General features: G+C 39.7%; 1 protein-coding gene across 1 annotated transcript in view; it reads left to right on the top strand.

Moving 5' to 3' along the window:
* The window catches only part of DOCK2 (dedicator of cytokinesis 2), a 562271-nt gene that overhangs the window by 505727 nt on the left and 43889 nt on the right, over positions 1–12655 (top strand). The window contains exons 35-36 of the mRNA XM_044659840.1: positions 8289–8445; positions 9977–10017. Coding sequence (XP_044515775.1) covers positions 8289–8445; positions 9977–10017 — 198 coding nt within the window. The remainder of the gene's footprint in view (positions 1–8288; positions 8446–9976; positions 10018–12655) is intronic.

Here is a 12655-nt window from a genome sequence, read left to right as displayed (position 1 = left end):
TTCTGTGGTTTGAGAGCAGATGCAGAGATGGGAAGTCCTGGGTTCAAATTTGGTCTCAAGCACTTCCTAGCTGCATGACCCTGGGCAAGACACTTAACTACCATTGCCTAGCCCTTACCACTCTTTTTCTTTGGAACCAAAACATAGTATTGATTCTAAGTTTGGAGGTAAGGATGTGAGAAATATTTAACAAAATAAATACAAATACAGTGGAATATAAGTAATGTTGATATATAGTTTTGTAAGTCAATACACAGTCTGCAGGGATCCTCATGTATGATTTAATGGTCTGAACTTCTATTTAAAGTTGATACCACTGGTCTAGATGACAAAGGAAAGTGGCTTTTGGAGCTGAGTCTAGGTTTGGGATCTGAGGGAAGGTATTAGCATTTTGGAAAAGTTTTGTTTTGTTTTTGGACCCGTCAAATATGAGTAAAATCTTTTTTCAGAGTCCCTAAATAAGACTCTCTAATGTAGAGATGATCTTTTCTTATTTGTATGCCTAGTCTCCCTTATTAGACAATGAAGTACTTGAGGACAGAGATATGTCTTATAAATCATTTTTCTGGGACAGTTAGGTGGCTTAGTAGATAGAGAGCTAGGCTTGGAGACAGGAGGTCCTGGGTTCAGATTAGACCTCAGATAACTTACTTCCTAGCTGTGTGACTCTCGGCAATTCACTTAATCCTGTTTGCCTAGACCTTGTCCTTCTGTTACTAAGACAGAAACTAATAGTTTTAAGAAGAAAAAAAAGGCAATTATTACAGTTCATGAAGAAGTTGAGTCAATACATTTCAATGAAAAGAGTGCTGGTTTTAGAAGCAGAAGACTTCAGTTCAAATCTAGGTTCTGCCATTTGTTTCTTCTGTGGCATGGACAAATCACTCTTTAAGCTACTTGAGTCTTAGTTCCTCTTTTCTCCTCCCCGCCCCCCCCCATGCCTGTAAAATAGGAGGATTGAATTAGCTGACCTCAAAGTTCTCTTTGCAATTTCAACTGTCTGATCCCATAAGGCAAATAACTATTTAGCAGATGACTTGTTTGGAGAATGACAGAACAGAGCACTGAATTTCCACTGTTATCTCAATTTTCATGGCCTCTTGACCATGCTTCCGACATCTCTTCTTTCCAAAACCAGTTGTTCCTCCAAAAAGCCTTTCTCCCTGCCAATCCTGCTTCATAGAGCTCTCCATTATTAGGGAGATGCAGAGAAAGGCCACAGCTCAGACCTAAAGCAATCCTGAGCTCACAAGCTGCTTGTGGGAGGCTATGATGAAATTCTTAGCAGATGTCATGGAAGGATTTCTGATGGAACATTGGTAGACAATCAAATTTATTGCCCATGTCTGTATTCTTGCCTCTGGGAAAAAAAATTCCTGTGGATTACAAGACAATAGGTGGATTATAAAACAATAAAAAGGAAAGGACAAATAGCCCAGAGATTTAAATGATACCAACAGAAAAGAAATTGAAATGTGTAAATGTTAGCATAAAGCAGTTCCCCCTCACTGTAAAGGCCAAAAGAAAAAAAGAGAATATAATTGACATAAGAAAGTAAATATTGCCATAGTGGTTCATAGCCATGGTCCTTCTAGTCGGTGTCTCTTTGGGAGTCATGAAGCAATAGACCACAGAGCAGGCCAGTTGTCCTTAGTGGAAGGTGGCAGAGGACTGTGGAGATAGCTACGGATTTGTAGCCAAAGGATTTTGGTTTGAATCCTGACTTTTCCTCTTATCCTTTATGTAACATTGGGTAAGTTCCATATCTCTCAGTTTTCTTATTTATAAGAGAAAGGCATTAAAGTATATGTTCTCAAAGTTTCCTTCTATATTTTAACCTTTGAATTTGGGTTGTTTAGTGCTCATTTCTCCATCACTGGTTGAACACACCCCTCCTAAACTTGTTCCATCTTTTAATAAGCCAAGCTTCTGATGAAAGTTCAGGAATATTGCACAAATAAGACCCCAGAGCAATCGATCAGATCCTTAAAAGGAAATGCTGATCTTGGAGGAGACCAGTCTCAGCAGTATCTCTTCCCTTTCCTCATCCTCTCTGAGCAAAGGACTCATTAAATTTGTTAGAATGCAAATGATTTTCCTAGAGTAGGAGAATTCAGCTTCCCTTCTCTCTGGTGAATACCAAGATTGATTGTCTAGATGAAAATGGTGACATTTTGCCTCAGTCAATATTTATCTCTTGAGACCACATACATTAAAAACAATCTAAATATTGACCAAGAACAAGCCTATAAGTATTGTCAGCACTTTGGGTTTTTTAAAGGGGGCAGGTGTACATCCAAATCCAAAAACTGTTACCAGGCTCATTTAAAAAAAAATCTTTTCTGAAGAAAGGCTCATTCACAGTTTTAAAAAGTGATAATAGGTCTGAGAAATCAGAGACAAAATTCATTATTTCTCCTTGGAAATAGCATTTTGGAAAACCTCAGCAAAGTGGACCAGTCTACTTGCCAAGATTCCAGATCACAATACAAAATTTCCAAGGGCTGAAGCTAATGCTTCTCCTCACTCAGAAAAGTGCAGACATTTCAGTTTACCAATTCTCTTCCCCTTTCAACCCCCATTACTTTCTAAGGCACTTTTGCCCTGAAAAAAAGCTAGGTATTAGACTCAACTAGAGTTCATATGGGTCAGGCATTAGTTAGCAGTTCAGTTGATTGGTTAACAGTTAGACTCCAATAATCCTGACTCAAGAATAAAGGCACATCACTAGGTGTTAGACCAAACCGACAAGTAAATCCTGATGGAACCATTCCTTTGACTCTTTCTCTTCATGACAATGGCTAGTTGTAATGTTCCTCCAGGGTGTGCCAGTGTACCAAACCTCTTTTTCCTCCTTCCTTGACCCATCTGAAAATTCAAACCTCCAATCAAGAATCATTGGTAGAAACACATGTCTCTTCATTCAGCGGGTTTCTTACACTCTGGAGGAATTCATAATAGACACATGTATATCTTGTTAGTAGCCATAAAAATGACTGTTCTTCAACTTATAAACATAATCATCTAAAGGAAAGAAGATAGGGTCAGGATCCTACTAGAAATCTTAAGATAAATAGTTTAAAATCTGGTTCTGCTAGGCTTCCTTCCTTTATATTTTTTTCATAAATTCCTTTGATAGTCTTGATTTTTTGTTCTTCCAAATGAATTTTGTTATTTTTTTCTAGTTTGATAAGATAATTTAATCGGGATGGCATTGAATAAGTAGATTAATTTGGGTAGGACTGTCATTTTAGTTATATTGGCTCTGCCCATCCATGAACAATATGTCTCTAATTATTTAAATCTGACTTTTATTTGAGTGAAAGGTATTTTATAATTATGTTTATAAAGTTCCTGGGTTTGTTTTGGCAATTATACTCCTAGGCATTTTATTCTATCCATAGTTATTTAAATGGTTTATCTCATATTTTCTCTTCTAGTGAGACTGTATTGGTGATAGATAGAAATGCTGATGATTTATGTGGACTTATTTTATATCCTCCCACTTTGCTAAAATTATTGATAGTTTCAACTAATTTTCAGTCAAATCTCTAGGATTTTCTATAGCAGGATTTACAAGATCATAGATTTAGAGCTGGAAGGGATCTTAAAAGTCATCTAATCTAACCACTTAATTTTATAGATGAGGATACCGAGGCTGATAGAAGTTAAATGACTTGCACTAAATCCACTTAGTCAATCAATAAGATGGGGGACATACAGCTCCATCCAAGGACTCAGTAACAGAATCTTCATAGTAGAAAAATACCTGAATAAGGTCTATCTCAAACCTAAAACATAAATGCTTCATTTCTACAACACTGGTCACTGTTCTTCTCAGCTGTAGAGAGTTAAGGGGGCAGAGCACACACATGGGGGAGAGGGTAAGATAGTAATAGTGCCTTGCCAGCAGATAAAAGAAGATCAACTAATCTGAATTAGTTAAGGAAAGAAAGTATCGTACCACTGGCAATGATCAAGAGAAAAGTAAGGTTCCAAATCGGCCCAGGTTAGATGAGACAAGAGAGTAATGACACCGCCTGACACTAAGTATGAGTCAGAAGCTAGAGAGACCCCAACATAAAGATGAATAGGAAGGATAGCATAATATAATTAAAGAGTATCAGAGTCAAAGAATCTCAGAGAGTCCAAATTCTGCTCTACTACTTATGATCTATGTGACCTCAGGAAACTCTTAGCCCCTCTGGACCTCAGTTTCCTCCTCAGTAAAATGAGTCAGACTAGGTAAGCCCTAAGCTCTGTCTAAAACTCATATAACTCATCAGTCATTATGAATGATCTGAGAAGCCCCATAAGTTGAATCACACATCCATAAGAGAAACAATATTATTAAAACTGCAGTTGGGAGCAATAACACAGCTTTGAATGGTAAACAAGTTGTTCCCTTGTTCTATTGTTATCTTTAAGCAATGTAAGTTCCATATTTAATGGGAAAGTCAGCTTGCTCTGTGGGGCCTTAGATTTTACTGGGGTGTCATGAGCCTATTTACTCTTTAAGCATCTTTTAGGGCTGAGAATCAAAGCACATTATCTGGGTAAATGGGAAATTGTCTTGGACTTTGGATCATCACTCCCATCCTCATGCCCCTAGCATACCCATTCCACTGAAGTTTTGTTTTTTGATTCTTTCCCTAATAGAGACAGGGAACTCAGTCATCGACACGAGGCAGCTATTTATGAATTTGGTGAATTTATGAATTCACTCATCTAATTCAACTGAAAACCAACCATATCCCTTAGCATTGTGCTCATTTCCAGCGGGTACTTGATAATGGTTGTTTTATGAGTGAGAAGAAACCAATAAGATATTAGATGATGAACTTCCTCTACCTCCTGTGAGACAGAATAGAAGACAAAAGATGTGGCACTAATTCAGGCCCACATTTCCATTCTAGTCTTAGGGGCTTGAGGACAAATATTGTTAGTTCTCCCAAAGTACCCTGTCCATCAGTCTCTCCATCATTAGGCCAATGAGAATAGCTTTCTTCTCTCAGTCTTTGCCAAAAGATGTTTCCCAGTGAGCCATCTCCAGCCATCTTTAGATTATAAATTGCAAAGTGAGAGAAATGCAAACTCTAGTCCAGAGCACTTCCCCCTCCCTCTTCTGCCAACTGCTTTTGCCAGGCACTTAGGCCCCCATTTCAGGGTTCCCTCTTTCCTCCCAGAAGGAAGTGAAGGATCACAAATCTATGTCTATGAGGTACCTGGTAAGTAAAAAACCTTATTATCTTTGTTAGTGGTTAGAAAGGGGAAGATGAGCTGTCAATTTGGAATTTGAGGCAGAAGCAAATGGTGGAGAGACCAAGCTTTGTTTAAATTACAGGTCGGTATGCATCATGCCATTGTGAGACTATGAGCAGGTGCTTCCTCTGTAGGGAAGATGGATTTGTCTGATCATAGCAATAGACTGAAAAGCCATCTCTCAGTAGCCCAGCTTGCTGCATGGGGGCCAAATGGATATCCAAGGCCCCTGTCTCTCAAATGCTTCCAGGTGTCTCTCCACCCCAAACTGGCCCCAGAGATAGTGGCAGCCAGAATCCATTGAATATGGCTCAATGATGGGATTTTCTATGTCTCCTGAACACATGTGTAGTATTGCCCTATAGACTGGGTCACAAGGAGTCGGAAATGACTGAAAAGACTAAATAACCACAATATCACCCTAGAACAGTGATTCCTAAAGTGGGTGCTACCACCCCCTGGTGGGTGCTGCAGTGATCCAGGAGGGCAGTGATGGTCACAGGTGCATTTATCTTTCCTATTAATTGCTATTAAAATTAAAAAAAAAATAACTTCCAGGGGCTAAGTAATATTTTTTCTGGAAAGGGGCAGAAGGCCAAAAAAGTTTGGGAACCACTGCCCCAGAAGAAAGCATTAAACATGAGTATTTGGGAAATGGGGAGGGCAGTATAGTGGAAAGAGCTCTTGTAAGTGGAAGAGAGGGGACCTAGGTTCTAAACTTAATTCCTTAAGAGAATAAATGAATAATACCTGTTGTTGTCGGTACTGAATGGCTATGCAACTGATTCCAAATTGCAGGATCTCACTGGGTCTAGTTATATGCTGTAGTGGAAAGAGTATTGAATTGGGAATCAGAATACCTAACTGGGTTCTGCTCTCAGATCTACCAACAGTTTTGTGTCTTTGCTTGAGCCCTTTCCCCTGCCCTAGCCTTTTCCTAGTTTAAACAATAAGAGGCTTAGACTAGATAATCTCTATGGCCTTTTCCCCTCATAACATTCTGTGATTCTAGAATGATGTCTAGGAAATGGTAGTGAAGCTGTACACGCTTTCCACTTTATAGCTATTGTGGGGGTCATTTGTGGAAAACAGATATGAAAGTATTTGAGAAAGCTAAAAGTATAGTATAAATTTAAAGTGTAATTGTTATTAGGCAGGAAGGGGATATATACCACTGCAGCCGTCCAAGTAGTTGAACCTCACACAGCTGGGCAATTGTAGTCAGTTCCAGAGGTAGCATATTTGGAAGGACACTGATCATCAGCTGGATCAACCTTGGAGGTGAGCAGCCAGAATGATGAGTGAGCAGGAGACTGCAGAGCGCTGGGTAGTCTGGAGTCTGGAGAAGAGCAGACGTAGGAGGCATGGGACACCTGTCCTCAAACATTTGAATGGCTGCTAGGAAGAAGAGGGATTAGCTTTATTTTTCTTTGGCCCCAGAGAATAGAACTAAGAGTAATGAGGGTAAAGGTGCAGAGAGGCATGTTTGAGTTCATTAGAAGGAAAAACTTCCTAATGATTAGAACTATCTAAAAGTAGAATGGGAGGCAACACATGAAGAAAAAATGATAACAATAATAATTAGAAGTTATATCACACTTTACAAATATTTCCTTATTTGAACCTTACAACAACCCTGGGAAATAGATGTGATATACTGAGTTCTTACCCACTGTAGATGATTATAATAATAATCATTATTATTAAGTATGACATTAATGTGTTACTTTTTAAATTTTCAAAGTGCTTATTATTATGATTTTGTTTTTTTCTCACAATGACCTTATGAGAGATATAGATACTATTCTTTTTTAAAATTTTATCTTTATTTTATTCCAATAACAAATTTATACACATTTTCCAAAGTTACAAGATTCATGTGGTCTCTTTCTACTCTTCCCTCCCCCCATCCTGGAGCTGACAAGCAATTCCACTGGGTTTTGCATGTATTATCTAGGAGCAATTCTTATACCCATTTTACAGACAAGGAAACGGAGGCAGGTAGAGGTTGTGTCTGATTCAATGTTACAGTGTTAAAAGTAAGTGTCTAGGGCCAGATTTAAACTCATGTCTTTCTCATTCAAGGTCCAGCACTCTATCCACTGTGCTGTCTAGGAACTTGGATGACTCAATATTTTTGCAGCACAGATGGCAATCCAGGTGTGAGACTAGATAACCCTTCAGGTTCCTTCCAACTTTGAGAATCTAGAATTCTGTGAAACCCTGGAAAGGAGCGAGATGCCCCCTGAGCTATCCCACTGTTTCAGGGTGAGGCTACTTCCATGAGCCAGGGACTTCACCTCACCATTTCTTGCCAGGGCTGGGTTAGCACTTTCACAGCCACATTTCATAATTTTCAATAGGAAAAAAAAAAACAAAAAAAACCAACAAAGATGACTTGGGCTTTGGGGAACAGGTGAGTAGAAGAGGGTTTGATCCTCCTCAGAAGATATTAGATGACTGTTGGCACAGCCATGCCCTATTACAGGACTTAGCAAAGGGAATTCGTAGCAGCTTCATGTCTAGCAGACACCTTCTAGGGTTGCTAGAAGAGCAACATCATTGGTATACTGAATCTTTTCTAAACTTATCCTGCTTCCCATTGTTGTTGATTTATTGTTAGGATGCACCTCTTGATGGCTATCTTAAATCTCTTATGTCATAGATCCAGTTGGTGTCCTAATTTCTATCATTAAGTTCCAGGCACCCTATTAGGTAAGGGGATCAAAAACAGAAATTGAATCATCCTTGCAGACAAGCAGTTTACACTCTATTGGAGGAAACAACCAACATGTTATGAATCTGAAACATATCTGTGCACAAAATTAATGTTTTAAATTTGCTGTGAGAAGGGAGAAGGTCTTTAATGTGTTAATCTCCCTTGTGCGGACTGCAAATCCAGTAGGTCCGTTTTCGTGGCCTAACTCCATCTTTCCTTTCCCTGTTCCAGTTCCTTTCTTCCATCTCCTCTAAGCTATAGGCCTATATCAAAGCCATTTACTTTCAGTTTTTCTTTCTGCTTGCAGATTGGTAGAGTGTGCTGAACATCATCCAAGTATCACCAAGTCCGTGGAGAACTTTGTAATTCTTGTCAAAGGTCTCCTGGAGAAGCTGCTGGATTACCGGGGTGTGATGACTGATGAGAGCAAGGATAACCGCATGAGCTGCACAGTGAACTTATTGGTATGGCAGCCCACCCAGTTCCCACTGTGAACCCAGCTAGGGCTTCAGGTCTTGGGGGGGTCTTACTGTGAAGACTAAAACTGGGGGACCTTACTGTGGAGAACCCAGCTGGGCATTAGTAATTACTTTGAAGAACCAAGCTAGGGCTTCAGGTATTGGGGGGCCTTACTGTGGAGAAACTAGCTAAGGCTTCATGAATTGGGGGACCTTGCTATGGAGAACCAGTTAGGGCTTCAGGTGCTGGAGAACCTTAGTGTGGAGAACCCAGCTAGAACTTCATGGGTTGGAGGACCTTACTGTGGAGAAGCTGGTGAAGGCTTCAGATATTGGGAAACTTTACTGTTTAGGACCCAGATAAAGCTTCAGGTGCTGGGGAACCTTACTGTGGAGAACCCAGGAGAAGGTTTCAGGTACTGGGGGATCTTCCTATGAAATCCTGTGGTGGCTCTAGTTTTCTTCAAGTCTACCAAGTTAACCAAGAATGATTGACTCCCTTGGAAGTATTCCTCTTAATGGTTTTTATTTTTCAGGGATAAAGCAGTTATGAACAGCCACAGATTTTTATGCTCCTCTAGGCCTCTCTTACACTAAATTTGTGCTGAGAAGCTGAAAATCTTAGTTTGAGTCCCAACTCTACTACTATATAACCTCAGGCAAAATATAACCTCTATCTGGGATTATTTCCTCCTCTGTAGAATAAGAGACTATCTCAATGGCTTTGAAGTTCCCTTCCAACCTTACTATCTTATGATTCTCAGTCAGAATCTAAAACAGCAATGACAAATTTTGTAGTGGAAAGAGCACTGGATTTGGAGCTACAGGGTCTAGATTCAAATATTGTCTCTGTTAAAAATGGTCTGTCTTGGGTGGGTCACTTTACTCACTGAGCCTCAGTTTCTTCATCTGTAAAATGAGAGAGTTGAATTTTAGATCTAAAGATTCTTTCCAATTCTGATATTTTATGATCAAATGACCCTAAGTTCAATGAGGCCCAAAGTTTTGTTTGGTTTTGAATAGAAGGCAGTATGGTACAATGGAAAGCATGCTGGACATGGAGCCATGAGTTCAAAGACTGACCCTGCCACTTCCTACTTGTGTGACAATGGGCAAGCCATTTAGTTTCTGTAGGCCTCTTTAAAATGAGAAGAGTTATAGTTACATAACTATGATTCTATAAATGAGGGGCCTTGAATGAAATTGTTCTGATTTGCTAACTAGATGCATTTTAATTATAAAATCCCTTAGTTCCTAATTCCTTGGGTAGTCATTCTCCCTACATAAGAACAGGATCTTACATAATGGATATGATTCTTTGGAATGTTTCAGTAGAGAAGAATTGTTGGGCAAGCCATAGAAATAACCTAACCCAGTCTTCCAAATCCCAAGGTCTAAACTTTCCTTCCTCACCTGCAGAGTCCCTACAGGTGGGGATTGGAAGGTGAAGTCAAACTGTGTGAGGAGTTCAGGAGGGTAAGGTTCTCTTCTACCAGACCAAGCCTCATTGACTGACTTTTGTTTTTCTTCCTAATAGAATTTCTACAAAGATAACAACCGAGAGGAAATGTACATAAGGTAAGATCATTAGCCCCAAGCCTCATTTATTCTGGATCTTAGTATGATTGGTGGGCATCAGGTTTAGGTTTGTGCCATCTGACCTAAGTGTAATATTCCTGGCCTGCCCAGAATCCCTGGATTCTGCATCATCCTATGGTGCATACTTGTTCATTAGCTGTGTTTCTTCTTATTGCCCAAACCCTATCTGCCCACCTAGTCACACACACACACACACACACACACACACACACACACACACACACACACACACACACCCCATCTCCTTAGAGGCAGCATTTATTCCCTGTTCACATTTTTTTTAAAGTGGATATGGCTTATCTTAGTTACAGAAAGACTACTTCTGTAATGACAGGAGAAACTTTTACAGGTGAGAGAATATGATAGAAAAAAAGGGATGCTAAACATGGAACACACCATGGGATGTAAAATTATAAGCTAAATCCTTTTCTGCTGTGTCAACTCATTGGACTTTCATTTAAAGGAACTACCTGGTGAGCTAAACATTTAGTTGATTAGGCTCACACTGGGGAGAGGGTTTGGGCATGAAGAGGCAGGGGGCTGAATTTACTCTGCATAAAATCTGCAAACTTAAATAGCATAGTAGGCCATAGTCCAAGCAGGCCTCAAAGGGAGATAGACCCCAGGGAACATTTCTGGGGCCAACGGTCTTAAGACAGGATGTTCCTTCGTAAATCATGCTTTGGGACTCAGAACTGGGGCAATGCAGCCCCCAAAGAATGACTAGACTTGGGAATCCCTAGGACCCTGACTGGACTTGGCCAAAAAAACTAACTGAATTCCATTTCTGGTTCTAACTCTAACATTAACTAATCTTGAAACTCTAAACAAAGTAGTTTATCTTTTGGAATCTCATTTACTTTTTCTGTAAAATGAGCAGGGCAGTATGCACCTAAGAATTTCATTACCTAGGGTGGTATCAAGGTCTATGCCAGAATATAAATGGCATGAAAGTGCTCTCAGGTGAGACAGAGCTTTGGGATAGTAGCTTGTTGGAGGCATACAGAGACCCTGGGAAACTAGCATGAGGCTGCTGTTGGTGAGGCCACTCCATGGAGGTGGGTAGGGAGCAGGGCAAAGCGGGGATGGGAATTTATCAGCTATCATCCTTTTTTACTGCTTCTTATTTTTTTTCTACTAGGTGTTAAGCTCTTTCTTTTTTTCTTCTGTGTTTCATGTACTTTGGGTTAACGGTGTCTACTTAGTTCAGCACCTTTGGACAAACCTCTAGTTACCCCTATCTTGGTGAAAATTAGGGGAAACAAGGAAAGGTATAATTTGTAAAATACTCTATAAAAAACGGCTGCTCACATTTAACATTTAAGAATCTTTTTTTTTTTAATTTTGCTCTGAGGTCTATTGGTGATAAAACAAACAAATAAACAAAAAACTACCAGGTGATATTCCATGTCTAAAACCTTTAAATAAATCACAGTCTTCTCCAAAGGCTCTTTATAGTCAAGTACTATAAATGCATACATCATATACCCTTGAACTCAAAAAGTTATCCTTGCATAATTCCTCTGGCTTATCCCCCTTCAGCCTATAATCACTTACTAAATTCATCACCAAAGTGACAAGCCAAGTCATGAGGAGGTCAGAAAAAAGAGAAAGTGACAAACCCAAAAGGGCACCCTAACTTTTCCCATCTTGGGTTTAAGAACCTGGCTTGGAGATGAACACTAAGAGTAGTAAGATGAAGAAGAAAATGACAAAAATAAAAGAGGCAAATCCTATGTCAACAAGCATTTATTAAATGCCTGCTGTATGCTAGGCACTGTGCCAGGTGCTGGGGATCCTAAGACCAAAATGAAACAGTCCCTGTCCCTAAGAGACTTATATTATTTGCCCTCATTTCCTGGTATCCTTTTGGAAGGTGAGTAGATATGAAAAACCTCTCCTTAAACTTATCAAGCAGTTCTCTGTTCCCTATGATGAAATAGACAGAAGAGATAGTCCTGAGGGTGCCACTAGCCTACTGTACCCTCCCCAAGTTTTTCTTCCACCATCAAGCCCCAACGTTCACTTGCATCACTCCTCTGCCTTTCTTCTCAGGACTAATGAAGCCAAAAGCTCACCCAAAATTGTGTTCAAATGCTCTTTGGGCGTATCCCCCAACAAATCAGTTCTTAGAAGAGTCTTTTTCAATTGGAAATTACCTTTCACTGCCATTTTCTTTCCTCCCAACCTTTTGTTTTCTCTTTTCAGATCACTTATGAGAGGTCACAGGTTTTCATTCCTCTCCTGCCCTTTTATTTCTGAAATCAGTAAATAATCCCTTTCCTCCTTTTTTTAAAAAGGGGGTTTATCCTATAATAGAGTAGGGAAGGGGGAGGAGGGGAGAGATAATTTGGAGGGAAAGTGCCAGAAAACAAATGTTAAAAATTGTTTCTACATGTAATTGAAAAAATGAAAGAAACACACCCAAAGGGGGTTTTACTATTAACTTCATGATATAAGGGAGGGAATTGGAAGGCAGGACTCAGGCTCACATCCTGGCTCTGACACTGGGTTTGTGGGCAGAGGTCTCTCTGGGCATTGGTCTTCTCATCTGTAAAATAAAAGAATATCATTTCCACTAGCTGCTTTATGGAATTCCTGTGGATAAAACACTTTG

This window comes from Gracilinanus agilis, chromosome 2, assembly GCF_016433145.1.
Source record: "Gracilinanus agilis isolate LMUSP501 chromosome 2, AgileGrace, whole genome shotgun sequence".
Taxonomy (NCBI): Eukaryota; Metazoa; Chordata; class Mammalia; order Didelphimorphia; family Didelphidae; genus Gracilinanus; species Gracilinanus agilis.
This window is presented reverse-complemented; position numbering and strand designations above follow the sequence as displayed.